The following is a 13,497-nucleotide window of genomic DNA, read 5'->3' on the forward strand; positions in this document are numbered from 1 at the left end:
AGGAAGTTCTCCGAATGAACTGGGAGCTCTCGGTCCAGGCAGCATGGAGGGTAGTTAAACATTGTTCATTTGCATAATTATACTACTGATTTTGTAGTTATACAAAGCTGGTTGGAAATGGGCAAAGTGGCCCTTTAGATGCCACATGCTAAACATTTGTGTTTCCTGTCTGTATGTGTGTTTCCTGTCTGTATGTGTGTTTCCTGTCTGCGCGTGTGTTTCCTGTGTGTGCGTGTGTTTCCCTGTCTGTACGCAGCGACCCCAGAGCCGCCCCAGAGCCCTGTGAAGGGGCTGGGCCTGGCTCTGGAGCTCCCTCTGGTGGACGTGTCCCAGGACAAGCTGCTGAGCCACCTGACGGTCGGCAGCAGCTTCACCTTCAGAGTCACCGTCCTCCAGGCCTCCAGCATCTCCGCAGAGTACGCAGACATCTTCTGCCAGTTCAAGTGAGTCAACAGTCGTTCATTTGGAGTCCTGTGAGTAATATCTCCGGTATATACAGCATGTGTGTCAGCAATAATACTCTCTAAATGGGACCGGAAGGTCGTCACACAGGATCAATCTGGGTGGGGAAAGCGAAAAGGCAGCTCTTGCCTCTCCCTCATTACCACCACTGAGGTGCCCTTGAGCAAGGCCCTTAACCCCCAACCGCTCCAGTGGAGCTGCTCAGTGGCCAACAGATCAGACTGTGGTTCTACTGCTCAGCTTCCAGGTGTGAATGTGAACAGGGCGCTCCTGAAAAAGAGAGCTTTGCTCTCAGTGAGACTCCCCCTGTATAGAAAACAATAAGTCTACGCTGTATGTCATTTGCCTTCTAGGTCATCTAGCTCTTCTGTGAACCCAATAAAAATCCCAAACATAATCTTACAAAAATAGAGAATGATTTTTAATCATATGTATTTATTATATATTTATGTATTCAGGTAAATGCTTGAGATCTTTGCAATGAATGAGATCATCAGTCTGCAGTGGTGCTGCGGTGGGCCTGATGGTTTCACTTTACATAAATCGTGCTGAAAGAGCAGAAACCCGGTCCGTCACTGTAATGCTTCCCTGGTTTCAGCTTCATCCATCGCCATGACGAAGCGTTCTCCACTGAGCCGCTGAAGAACACGGGCAGAGGGCCGCCGCTGGGCTTCTACCATGTGCAGAATGTAAGCACACCACATTATTATCAATCAATATATGTCTATACTATGTTTTGACTTTTGACACATTATTTTACATGATTATAAAATGAAGAGGAAGGCTGTGATCATGTCATTCTTATATGACTGCGTCATACTAGTCAGTTCTGATTCCTTGTTGTTTGAACCCATTTTGAATGTAGCACAAAGTAGATAGAACATGTCATTTTTGTGTCCTTTTTTCTTAGGCTTTACCGGTAATCAACCCACTTTGTACCATTTATAATCTCGGTAATGTAAGCACATGGGCAGTGTTTTACCTTCTCTCTCCGTTTACCTCACGGAGAAAATGCTCCTGGTCCTGTCTGCACAAACTCCGCCCCCACCAGCTGCAAGTCATTAAGGCTCGTTAAGGCTCTCAATGCATTCTCTGCAGATGTGTGCATACTTTAAAAAAAAACAATAACAGCCGCCCTCGGAGCAGATTCTGCCTCTCCAGCACGACTTCCACAGCTCGGTTCTGACGCGTTGTGATGTAAAACGCGTCAGAACGGAGCGCTTTGCCAGAGGAGGAAAACGGAGAGAGAAGGTAAACACTGCCCATGTGCTAATATTACCCAGATTATGAATGATACAAAGTGGGTTGATTACCAGTAAAGCCGTCCTTTAACAGACTTAAAGGTGCAGATGAGGTTTAGTCCTTTAACAGACTTAAAGGTGCAGATGAGGTTTAGTCCTTTAACAGACTTAAAGGTGCAGATGAGGTTTAGTCCGTTGAAGCAGGTGAAACTTTGGGTCTGTTCTCTGTTAGATCACAGTGGAGGTGACCAAGTCGTTTGTGGAGTACATCAAGACGCAGCCCATCGTCTTCGAGGTGTTTGGTCACTATCAGAAACAGCCCTTCCCTCCCCTCTGCAAAGACCTGATCAGGTCAGGAAGCCATTTTGCTCTTTCTCCATTGCCCCTCCTGGTGACGGCTAATTATGGTTTTGATTCAAGTTGGTTTGATTCAAGTCAAATGATTACAGTTAGTTTGTTTTTCTCTTCTCATAGTCCGCTGAGGCCGTCCAGGAGGCAGTTCCCCAGGGTGATGCCCCTATCCAAACCAGGTCAGCAGGGACTTTTAACTTGCCTGCAACTTTATAGTATAAACCCAGCCATAACATATCCATGATCATAAAATGTAACATTATAATGAGATTTTTTATTTTATTTATTTCACCTTTATTTAACCGGGTAAGTCATTAAGAACAAATTCTTATTTACAATGGCGACCTGGCAGAAGGCAGAGATAATATATCACTGGCTATAATTATTTGGGCAGGAGTGTCAGTCAAGACCAAGTCCAGTGGTTCATTAACTGGAGAGACTGAAATTACCCCCAAATATTCTTCCCATTCCAAATAGTAATGTCTTTAGTACAGGTCCATTAAAACAAATTCGATTTTTAAAGTCCTTTTTGTCCAAGTACCAGCCAACAATTTGAAAGTCTTTTCTGTGTTCCGTTCCGTTCCTTCCTTTTAGTTTTGGTCTGCTCTCATGTGTTCTTCTCTTTCACACGTGAATGTGTTCTCTTGTCATTCTTCCAGTGCCGGCCACCAAGCTGAGCACCCTGACGCGCTCCACTGCAGGACCCTGTCACTCCAAATACGACCTGATGTCCTTCTTTGAGATCTGTGAGCTGGAGGCCAATGGAGAGTGAGTTGTGTCTTCATGCTGGATCTGAGTTTCCAGTTTAATACCATCAAACGTGGGACAAAGCAGATCACATGCACAAGGAACACTATTATTCCACTATCGCAGGGAATGCAAAAGTACACTCAAACATCAGTTCACTTCACACTGTTAAGCTGCGTTCACACCGACCTATTAAAGTTTTTCGCTGGCATCGAGTTTACATACAAAGTCAATGCAAACGAGCGATTGAGCGTATATTCGCCGGGGAGAAAAATCGCTGGGCGTCCGAGCGACAGAGACAGAGAGATAGGGCGAAAATTCGCTCGTCGCCCGAGATGAAATATCCCAACTCGAGCGAAATTTCGCTGGCATCAGTCGCTCGCTGTTCAACGCTGATTGGCTGCCGTGTGAGAGTGAGTCAAGGATCACACTGGCTTGGAACAAACCGCTGGTTAATTGTGTGGCAACAAACCGCATTGACAGCTGATTGACAGGCTGACAGCTGACATCAAGTGAAGTCTGCACTACCGGTATAGAGCTCGCGTTAGGAGCACGATGATAGGCTTAGCTTGTAAACAACTACGGTGGCTCGTAGTGGACAAACATCATGACATTGCGTAACGTTGTAGCCCCCAGATGTCTATCAATTCTTATGCCTGACGAGCGATTTAAACAGAGCGACAGAGCGATTCCAAAGGGTTGAATCGAGCGACAGAGAGAAAAATAAATATCTCGGTGTGAACACAGCTTTAGTCATATTAATATAACGTATTACTGCTTAATGTATTCTTGATTTCCCTGTCTTCAGCTACATCCCAGCTGTCGTTGACCACAGAGGAGGAATGCCCTGCCATGGAACATTCCTCTTACATCAGGTAATATATATATATATATTTATATACCTGTATATATATACATCTAATATATATATTTATATATATGAACAAAAAATGTTTAGCTGTTTTGTCTCTAGGCCTGAAAGGTCATTTGTCTTGATCACATGACCTCCAGTAACAGTCAGGTGCGCTCCCTGTCTTTCTTCATAGGGCATTCAAAGGAGGGTCACGGTTACCATAGCGCACGAAACAGGAAATGATATTGAGTGGAAGGAGGTGAAGGAGCTGGTGGTTGGTGAGTGCCAAAGAACTTAACACTGCTAAGAGCTGAAGGCTAATAGGTCGTTCCATTGCAGCATCAGCACACAGCAAAGCCGCCATTTTGGCCTGAAGGAGACTTGTAATGTACCTCTACTGAAATGGCCCGTGTTCTTCCCCCGTCATGGTGTGTCTCTCTGTCATGGTTCTGTGCTGTTTCTCATTGGCGCAAGGAGGCGTTTTCAGGCCAAAATGCGGCCGCGCTGTTGTCAAAATGCATTAGACTTCGTCTCTTGGCTTCTATACTCTTTGTGAGTACTGAGGGACCTTCAAGAGCATGTTGCCATGACAGCAGAGATATTGCTCTGATGTGATAGGGCTCAGACTAGACAATGACAGCAGAGATATCACTCTGATGTGATAGGGCTCAGACTAGACAATGACAGCAGAGATATCTCTCTGATGTGATAGGGCTCAGACTAGACAATGACAGCAGAGGTATCACTCTGTTGTGATAGGGCTCACACTAGACAATGACAGCAGAGGTATCACTCTGATGTGATAGGGCTCAGACTAGACAATGACAGCAGAGATATTGCTCTGATGTGTGATAGGGCTCAGACTAGACAATGACAGCAGAGATATTGCTCTGATGTGTGATAGGGCTCAGACTAGACAATGACAGCAGAGATATTGCTCTGATGTGTGATAGGGCTCAGACTAGACAATGACAGCAGAGGTATCACTCTGATGTGATAGGGCTCAGACTAGACAATGACAGCAGAGGTATCTCTCTGATGTCATAGGGCTCAGACTAGACAATGACAGCAGAGATATCACTCTGATGTCATAGGGCTCAGACTAGACAATGACAGCAGAGACATCTCTCTGATGTGATAGGGCTCAGACTAGACAATGACAGCAGAGATATCTCTCTGATGTGATAGGGCTCAGACTAGACAATGACAGCAGAGATATTCCTCTGATGTGATAGGGCTCAGACTAGACAATGACAGCAGAGATATCTCTCTGTTGTGATAGGGCTCAGACTAGACAATGACAGCAGAGGTATCACTCTGATGTGATAGGGCTCAGACTAGACAATGACAGCAGAGGTATTCCTCTGATGTGATAGGGCTCAGACTAGACAATGACAGCAGAGATATCACTCTGATGTGATAGGGCTCAGACTAGACAATGACAGCAGAGATATTCCTCTGATGTGATAGGGCTCAGACTAGACAATGACAGCAGAGGTATCACTCTGTTGTGATAGGGCTCACACTAGACAATGACAGCAGAGATATTCCTCTGATGTCATAGGGCTCAGACTAGACAATGACAGCAGAGATATCACTCTGATGTGATAGGGCTCAGACTAGACCAATGTGAAAGCAAAAGCGTTTTCTGTCTTTTGTCTTGCTTGTCTCATCATGACTTGTTTGACTTCTCAGGTCGTATCCGAAACACTCCAGAGGCTGATGAGACCATCATAGACCCCAACATCCTTTCCCTCAACATCCTGTCTTCTGGATACTTCTGGCCAAAACACGACGACAAGTATGCATCATGCTCCCAGAATGCATCATGCTCCCAGAATGCACCTTGCTCCCAGAATGCATCATGCTCCCAGAATGCATCATGCTCCCAGAATGCATCATGCTCCCAGATTGTTTTGCTATATCGCATGAATCTAGACATCTTTATCTGTTTGTTGACAAACCTTTATTTAACTGGACAGTCGCTTTCTTCAGTTCATATCTAAACTAAAGAAACAACTATTGAGTGCATCTTTAACTTGTTTCAATACATTTTTGATTTGACATCAGTTTGTTTCCTTTACTAAATTGAAACTAATTACTTTACAATTAAATGTTTCTAACTTGTGGCTTCTTTCTTTTCATCTTATCCTAATGGCAGTGTCTCCTTGGGAGTTGACCATAGGTATAATACTCATATATATATGTTTTTTGTGTTCTACAACTACCATTTTGTCAACAAAATATCCATTTATTCACGGGTCCTTTGCAAGGCTGACACTTTCTTCTCTCAGAAGCAGACAAACAAGATGATGAGCTTTTCTCTTTGAACCCGCAGGACCTTCTACCGCTTTGAGGCAGCGTGGGACAGCTCCATGCACAACTCCCTGCTCCTGAACAGAGTCACTCCCTATGGGGAGAAGATCTACATCACCCTCTCTGCCTACCTAGAGGTACTGGGGAGAAACACTCGCTCATGCCTCACGCCCCGTCACATTCGTTTCACTTTGATTTGTCATTCGTGGTCTTTGGATGATTAAAACATCCTATGAGTAGATACTTCTTCAAAATGGAGAGCAATGCACCCACAGTAACCAGACATCATGAATAGCTCCTGATCTGCTCTGTTTGTCCAGATGGAGAACTGCACTCAGCCGACAGTGATCACAAAAGACTTCTGCATGGTTTTCTACTCGCGGGACGCCAAGCTCCCCGCCTCGCGCTCCATCAGAAACCTCTTCAGCACGGGCTGCCTCAGGCCCTCTGAGAGGTACATAGCACTGAGACACACACACACACACACACACACACACACACACACACCTGTTTTCTCTTCAGCTTCTACACATTCACACAGTCTCCATCCTAAACCTAGACTGAACTACATGAGCTGTATATCTTGCAAGCTTGATGTGTGATGCAGTTGCTAGTTGCTAGTTGGAGTTAGTGACCTCCATATGACTTTATCGTCCCTCTCCTCAGTAACCGTGTCACAGGAGTCTATGAAGTCAGTCTCTGCCATGTGGCGGACAATGGGAGTCCAGGTGAGAGACACACAAAAAAATATATATATATACGTATAATAACATAAAAAAACACACACACACACACACACACAACAACAAACAAAACAACACATCTTAAAACATCATATTCATGTTTGAATATGATGAATATGAACATTCCACATTCATTCCTCCCCCTGCGTCTGCTGTGTTTCTGGAGCTTTTTGGGTTTCACGTTTGTCTTTGATCTTTTTTTGCATCATATTCACAGGCATGCAGCGTCGACGCCGCCGCGTGCTGGACACCTCGGTGGCGTACGTCCGAGGAGAGGAGAACCTGGCTGGATGGAGGCCCCGTAGTGACAGCCTCATCCTGGACCACCAGTGGGAGCTGGAGAAACTCAGCCTGTTGCAGGAGGTACGTTTTCTTAAAGGGGAAATAAAAGATCAGTGAAAAAAAATAATTGATGGGGTATTGTTTTTGAAAATAAGTGCAGTTTTGGGGGTGGAATTTGATGGAGAGTGCCTCATGTGGCCGTCTGCTTACATGACATGACGTGCTGTGCTGTGTTTTCCAGGTGGAGAAGACGCGGCACTACCTGCTGCTGAGGGAGAAGCTGGAGGCCACACTGCAGGCAGGACAGGACGCGCTCTGCAAGAGCGACATCAGCGACTTCGCCAAGAGCCCCATCCTCAGCCACAGCCCCGGGGCCAGCCCGGCCCTCGACAGCCCCAACCAGAGGCAGAGGGAGCTGGCTGCCAAGGTGACCGCGAGTCCCCGGCTTCAGTCTGTGGCCTAAAATCAATCAATCAATCTTTATTCATATTAGAGCACTTTTCATGCAAGACTGCAATACAAAGTGCTTAACAAAATGAAAAGATAATAATGAGATAAACTACCTGTAATGAGAATAAAGAGTAAAGTAAGTAAAGTTGAGACATGTAAAATTAGAAGCATAGTGAAGACCAATGCATCGCAGTGAAAGGGAAAACAGAATCAGATCAGCTGTGATTGTAATAACACATTCTTATGAAAAAGATCAAGATAAAGCCACTTTACAGCCATCCTGGTAGTACAGCGGTAGATTCCCTGCCAACGTGAGGGTCGCAGGTTCGAGCCCCCGTGCTACCTCCGGCTTGGTCGGGCATCCATACAGGCACAATTGGCCGTGTCTGTGGGTGGGAACCCGGATTAAAGGGTATGTGTCCTGGTCGTTGCACTAGTGCTTCCTCTGGTTGGTCGGGGGCACCTGTTCTGAGGGGAGGGGAACTGGGGGGAATAGCGTGATCCTCCCACACGCTACGTCCTGCTGGTAAAACTCTTCGCTTTCAGCTGGCGACTGTACATGTATCGGAGGAAGCATGTGCTAGTCTACAACTCTTCCCAGATCGGCAGAGAAGGAGGAGGGGGGGGGCGGAGCAACGAGCAGGACAGCAGGGGGAATTGGGCAGAAAAGAAAAGATAAAGCTACTTTACTTGTGATATTCACCTTATGTAGCCCCGCCCATTTGACCCATTGTGTCACGACTTCCTGTTCAAAACGCCGGCTGTTTTACCCGCTCAAACTAGTCTGACTCACCTGGTCAAACCTAGTTTGACTCACATATGAGTCAGACTAGGTTTAAAAAGTCACAGGAAGTGTGAACACAATCAGAACCTCCGATTGTGTTGACACTTCCTGTTAGTCTCTCAAGCCAGACCGTCTCCTCTACATGAGGTGAATAGAAGCATCTAAATTAAACGGTTTTCTTTCTGTTCTCTCTCCTGCCTGTCCTCCTGCTCCCAGTGTCTGCGTCTGCTGATGCACACCTTCAACAGGCAGTACAGCCAGGTGAGCAGCAGTGCCAGTGAGAGCAAGGTGAGCCCCAGCCTAGGCCCTCTTAACCCCGCCCATTAATCCTGTCAATCTGAGCCTGAACTCCTCCCTCCACCCAGCCCCGCCCTCTGCCATTCCTTTACTCCTAATCTTTCATTTGTTCAGCACTCTTTATTCTCTTTATTTAGTGTAATTATTATTATTATTTTTCATTCTTCCTCATCCCTTCTGTCGTCGTATTCGCCCATTCCAAATGTCACTGATGTGAGCCCGCCCTCATCCTCCCCACCTTACTGTCTTTTCAACTACTTACTAGACCTGCGTTCATTGACAAATAGTTTTCAATGGTTTGTTTGAAGCTGCTTTTGAGTACCAGATGGTTGGAGTTTGCCACATAGAACAAGGAAATATGAATACGACATTTCTGTCAATCAATATACCTAATCTGGGACTACAACAGTTTTAAGCAAATGCTATCTCCCCCTAGCCTGCTAAAGCAGCCGGTCACGTGATCTCACATTTCATTAGGTTCTGCGGGACCGTCTGGCCTCCAGCCCTGGGAGGGCTTTAAGCAGAAACTGCAAAGTGGAAGAACCAATCAGCGACTGCGCTCAGTGCCCCTGTGATTGACAGCGCAAGTTCGCCAATCAGGAACGCCACTGGCACTGCACTAACAAAACAATAATGGCCGCCTCCTTGCCAGTCCGCCTCGAGGAGTAATGTCAGCGTTTGTCGAGTTTAAACAGCCATAAAGTGCAGTTATTGCAGAAATAGACTCAATAACAATGAAACAAGTACAGGAGTATCGCCGCAACCGCAGAGTTTCATTCTCCCGAGTGGATTTGGGTTTGACTGGATCCAACGCTGATTGGCTTAAGGAGTTGTCTGTCAAGGCAAGTACACCCGCCCCAACCTCCGCCCACTGCTAAACACTGGGAGAAAGCTTCAGGCCAGACGGGAACCAAGAACCAAATGAAATGTGAGTTCACGTGACCAATGTCTCCCCCCCCCCCCCCCCCCCCCCCCCCAGATAGTATTTGACCCAGTTCTGCTACTTAATTATGTATTCAGAAAACACATGTATCTATATTTCGTCCCTTAGAATAACCTTGTTTTTCCTGCACTCCTTTCCTTTCCCCTATTGTTTACCAGACCTCATTGATCTCTTCCACCACCCAACCCTCCCTGCCAGGGCTTCTACTCTCCTAATGTTAACTCCTGCATGTCCTTTAACATGTTAACCAGCAGGGGGCTCTTAGACATTATTAGGCGTATATTATAATAATAATTTCTAGATGGTAGAAGTTGTCTGATTCAAGTGTTCTCTCAATGCATGTCTGTGTTTCTATGTGCTTAATTGTTTGCGGGTCTGTTTTGTCCATATCTGTCTCTTGTTTTTGTTTTGTCATGTCTGCGTTTCTATGCATGCTTTTTTGGGGGCTGTGAATGTGTTTTTGTGCGTGCGTGCGTGCGTGTGTGTGCATGTGTCATGTGTGTGTGTGTGTGTGCGTGTGTGTGTTTGTTTTAGCTGTCCGAGATGTCTGCATCACTGATGAGGGAATCCTCGTCTGGACTGAGCACGCTCACTCCATCCTCTACCTGCCCCTCACTGGTCGAGGGAAACTATGACTTTAGGTAGGTAACATGTGACTGGATGCTCTCTCTAGTCACTAGTCTCTAGTCACTAGTCTCTAGTCACTAGCGAAAGCAGCTCGCCCATCAAGAGGCACGTTTCAGTCAGACAGTCAGTCAGGTTATGGGCACTGCACAGCTGATATTCCACAGTGTTTCTCTTGATTTTTCCAGATTTTCTATTTCAAACAAACAACCGGTGTTGCCTCCCCAAAAAAGGTCAAACGCATCACTTCCTGTGCAGCAGTGGAAAGAGGAACCCGCCTCATAGGTGTTTAGAACAGCAAATGTAAAAGCTTCCGTGAACTGGGTATAGGTTGAATCACTATTGTATGGTATCACTCAGCAACTGAGTAGCAAAAGAGACATACTGTATAGTAGGCCTACCTGCATGCAGACATACAGTAGGCCTACCCTACCTGCAGATTTCTATTCAGAAAGAGCGACACATCATTGCCATGAGTGCATGATGGGGTTGGACAGAATCTGTACTTGTTTCATGTGGTATCAAGCCGATAGAAAGAGGATAAGGTCTGGGGCACATTTTGTTTTCTCAGACTGAAATAAAACTGAAGATAAGGTGTTCTTTCAGGGTATCGATCGATAAATGCAAATGTAAAAAAAACACACGCTCAAAGACACGGCTGCATTTGAACAGTTCAACCTTAAACCTTTTATCACACTAAGAACGTCCTGCCTATGTTCTGCAGACACACTGAGCCCAGTTCAGGAGCGTCCACTCCAGATCTGGACCCCTACAGCCCGGTGGACCGGAAGAAAGCCCTCAGAGGATGCAGCTTCGTTCCTGATATACAGGAGATCCGTGTCAGGTCAGAGATCCAAAACGTGTTCCTCATAGTCAGATGATGATCTACTGAAATCTTTTCATCATCTTTGTCCAGAGGAGGCTATATAATATATTACATGTCTAAGATCTCTGTGTGGGGAGTCTGTACTGTAAGGGGCTGACAACAGCAAACGTTTTTTCTTTTTTCTTTTCTTTTCAGTCCAGGAAGTAAATGGAATAAATGGTCTTGTTGTGTCAGACTAGTTAAAACAAGTCAGTAAAATAAATAATATAATATAATAATATAATAGCCTCATAGTACCAACATTGTATTTGTAAACTGGAGACTGTACTATACTTTTAATCTGGGGAAGAAGCAAACCTGTCCATGATTTCAAAGCGGTTGTGCTCAGGCTTGGTTAGTTTCTCTTTAAAGGGACAGCTCACCCTAAAATCCAAAATACATATTTTCCCTCTCACCTGTAGTGCTATTTATCCATCTATATCGTTTTGGGATAGTTGCCTGAGTTTTGGAGATATCGGCCGCAGAGATGCCTGCCTTCTCTCCAATACAATGGAACTGGATGGCACTCGGCTTGTGGTGCTCGAAGCGCCAAAAAAAATACAATTGAAAAACTCAACGGCAATGTCTCTTTTAATGAAATCATGACCCGGTTACTCAATATAATGCACAGACTTTGTTGTGTGAGCAGTTTCATGTAGGAAATATTTTCTTTTGCAGTTTCATGTAGGAACTAGCTAGCGGGTGTAGTTCGGTCAAAAGAAAATAGTTCCTCCATGAAACTGCTCATAACAAGGTCTGTGGCTTATCTCGATTATCTTAATATATGTATTTTGGATTTTAGGGTGAGCTGTTCCTTTAACATCAGCGTTCCTCTTGTGTGGTCAGGCTTGGTTAGTTTCTTGGCTAGTTTCTCTTTAACATCAGAGTTCCTCTTGTGTGGTCAGGCTTGGTTAGTTTCTTGGCTAGTTTCCCTTTAACATCAGCGTTCCTCTTGTGTGGTCAGGCTTGGTTAGTTTCTTGGCTAGTTTCTCTTTAACATCAGAGTTCCTCTTGTGTGGTCAGGCTTGGTTAGTTTCTTGGCTAGTTTCTCTTTAACATCAGAGTTCCTCTTGTGTGGTCAGGCTTGGTTAGTTTCTTGGCTAGTTTCTCTTTAACATCAGAGTTCCTCTTGTGTGGTCAGGCTTGGTTAGTTTCTTGGCTAGTTTCTCTTTAGCATCAGAGTTCCTCTTGTGTGGTCAGGCTTGGTTAGTTTCTTGGCTAGTTTCTCTTTAACATCAGAGTTCCTCTTGGGTGGTCAGGCTTGGTTAGTTTCTTGGCTAGTTTCTCTTTAACATCAGCGTTCCTCTTGTGTGGTCAGGCTTGGTTAGTTTCTTGGCTAGTTTCTCTTTAACATCAGAGTTCCTCTTGTGTGGTCAGGCTTGGTTAGTTTCTTGGCTAGTTTCTCTTTAGCATCAGAGTTCCTCTTGTGTGGTCAGGCTTGGTTAGTTTCTTGGCTAGTTTCTCTTTAACATCAGCGTTCCTCTTGTGTGGTCAGGCTTGGTTAGTTTCTTGGCTAGTTTCTCTTTAACATCAGAGTTCCTCTTGTGTGGTCAGGCTTGGTTAGTTTCTTGGCTAGTTTCTCTTTAACATCAGAGTTCCTCTTGTGTGGTCAGGCTTGGTTAGTTTCTTGGCTAGTTTCTCTTTAACATCAGAGTTCCTCTTGTGTGGTCAGGCTTGGTTAGTTTCTTGGCTAGTTTCTCTTTAACATCAGAGTTCCTCTTGTGTGGTCAGGCTTGGTTAGTTTCTTGGCTAGTTTCTCTTTAGCATCAGAGTTCCTCTTGTGTGGTCAGGCTTGGTTAGTTTCTTGGCTAGTTTCTCTTTAACATCAGAGTTCCTCTTGTGTGGTCAGGCTTGGTTAGTTTCTTGGCTAGTTTCTCTTTAACATCAGAGTTCCTCTTGTGTGGTCAGGCTTGGTTAGTTTCTTGGCTAGTTTCTCTTTAACATCAGAGTTCCTCTTGTTTGCGTGCAGCCCCATTGTGTCGAAGAAGGGCTACCTGCACTTCCTGGAGCCCCACACCAGCGGCTGGGTGAAGCGCTACGTGGTGGTGCGCCGCCCCTACGTCTACCTGTACCGCAGCGAGCGGGACAGCGTGGAGAGAGCCGTCATCAACCTGTCATCTGCACAGGTGGAATACAGCGAGGACAAGCAGACCTTACTGCGGGTATGACTGGCCTGGAGTTATATAGTCAGAACAGAAAACACCCACACAATGCACACAATACAATGTCAACACCCACACAATGCACACAATACAATGTAAACACCCACACAATGCACACAATACAATGTAAACACCAATAAGAATAAGAATATTTCTTGTGCTTCCAGACTCCCAACACGTTTGCTGTGTGCACCGAGCACCGTGGAATCCTGCTCCAGGCCGGCAATGACAAGGAGATGCATGATTGGCTGTACGCTTTTAACCCTCTCTTAGCTGGCACCATCAGGTGAGTGGGCGGGACACACTGTTTTCATTCAAGAAGAAATCCACCCTAAAAAATACTCTTCCATTGTGCCTTGCATTTGTGGGACCCGTTT

The 13,497-nt window shown here is 45.4% G+C and overlaps 1 protein-coding gene across 1 annotated transcript in view; it reads left to right on the top strand.

The window, feature by feature from the left end:
- Positions 1 to 13,410, top strand: part of kif1ab (kinesin family member 1Ab) — a gene marked incomplete at both ends in the record, with an annotated part of 44,424 nt that extends 31,014 nt beyond the window's left edge. The window contains 18 exons of the mRNA XM_083659764.1: positions 266 to 443; positions 1,061 to 1,151; positions 1,936 to 2,054; positions 2,178 to 2,233; positions 2,714 to 2,822; positions 3,610 to 3,676; positions 3,848 to 3,932; positions 5,350 to 5,455; positions 5,993 to 6,107; positions 6,291 to 6,424; positions 6,637 to 6,698; positions 6,931 to 7,076; positions 7,237 to 7,422; positions 8,446 to 8,517; positions 10,004 to 10,110; positions 10,818 to 10,937; positions 12,928 to 13,120; positions 13,288 to 13,410. Of these exons, the coding sequence (XP_083515890.1) occupies positions 266 to 443; positions 1,061 to 1,151; positions 1,936 to 2,054; positions 2,178 to 2,233; positions 2,714 to 2,822; positions 3,610 to 3,676; positions 3,848 to 3,932; positions 5,350 to 5,455; positions 5,993 to 6,107; positions 6,291 to 6,424; positions 6,637 to 6,698; positions 6,931 to 7,076; positions 7,237 to 7,422; positions 8,446 to 8,517; positions 10,004 to 10,110; positions 10,818 to 10,937; positions 12,928 to 13,120; positions 13,288 to 13,410 (2,069 nt within the window). The remainder of the gene's footprint in view (positions 1 to 265; positions 444 to 1,060; positions 1,152 to 1,935; positions 2,055 to 2,177; positions 2,234 to 2,713; positions 2,823 to 3,609; positions 3,677 to 3,847; positions 3,933 to 5,349; positions 5,456 to 5,992; positions 6,108 to 6,290; positions 6,425 to 6,636; positions 6,699 to 6,930; positions 7,077 to 7,236; positions 7,423 to 8,445; positions 8,518 to 10,003; positions 10,111 to 10,817; positions 10,938 to 12,927; positions 13,121 to 13,287) is intronic.
- Between the last annotated feature and the right edge of the window lie 87 nt (positions 13,411 to 13,497).

This window comes from Poromitra crassiceps, assembly GCF_964638095.1.
Source record: "Poromitra crassiceps genome assembly, chromosome: 23".
NCBI classification, from domain to species: Eukaryota; Metazoa; Chordata; class Actinopteri; order Beryciformes; family Melamphaidae; genus Poromitra; species Poromitra crassiceps.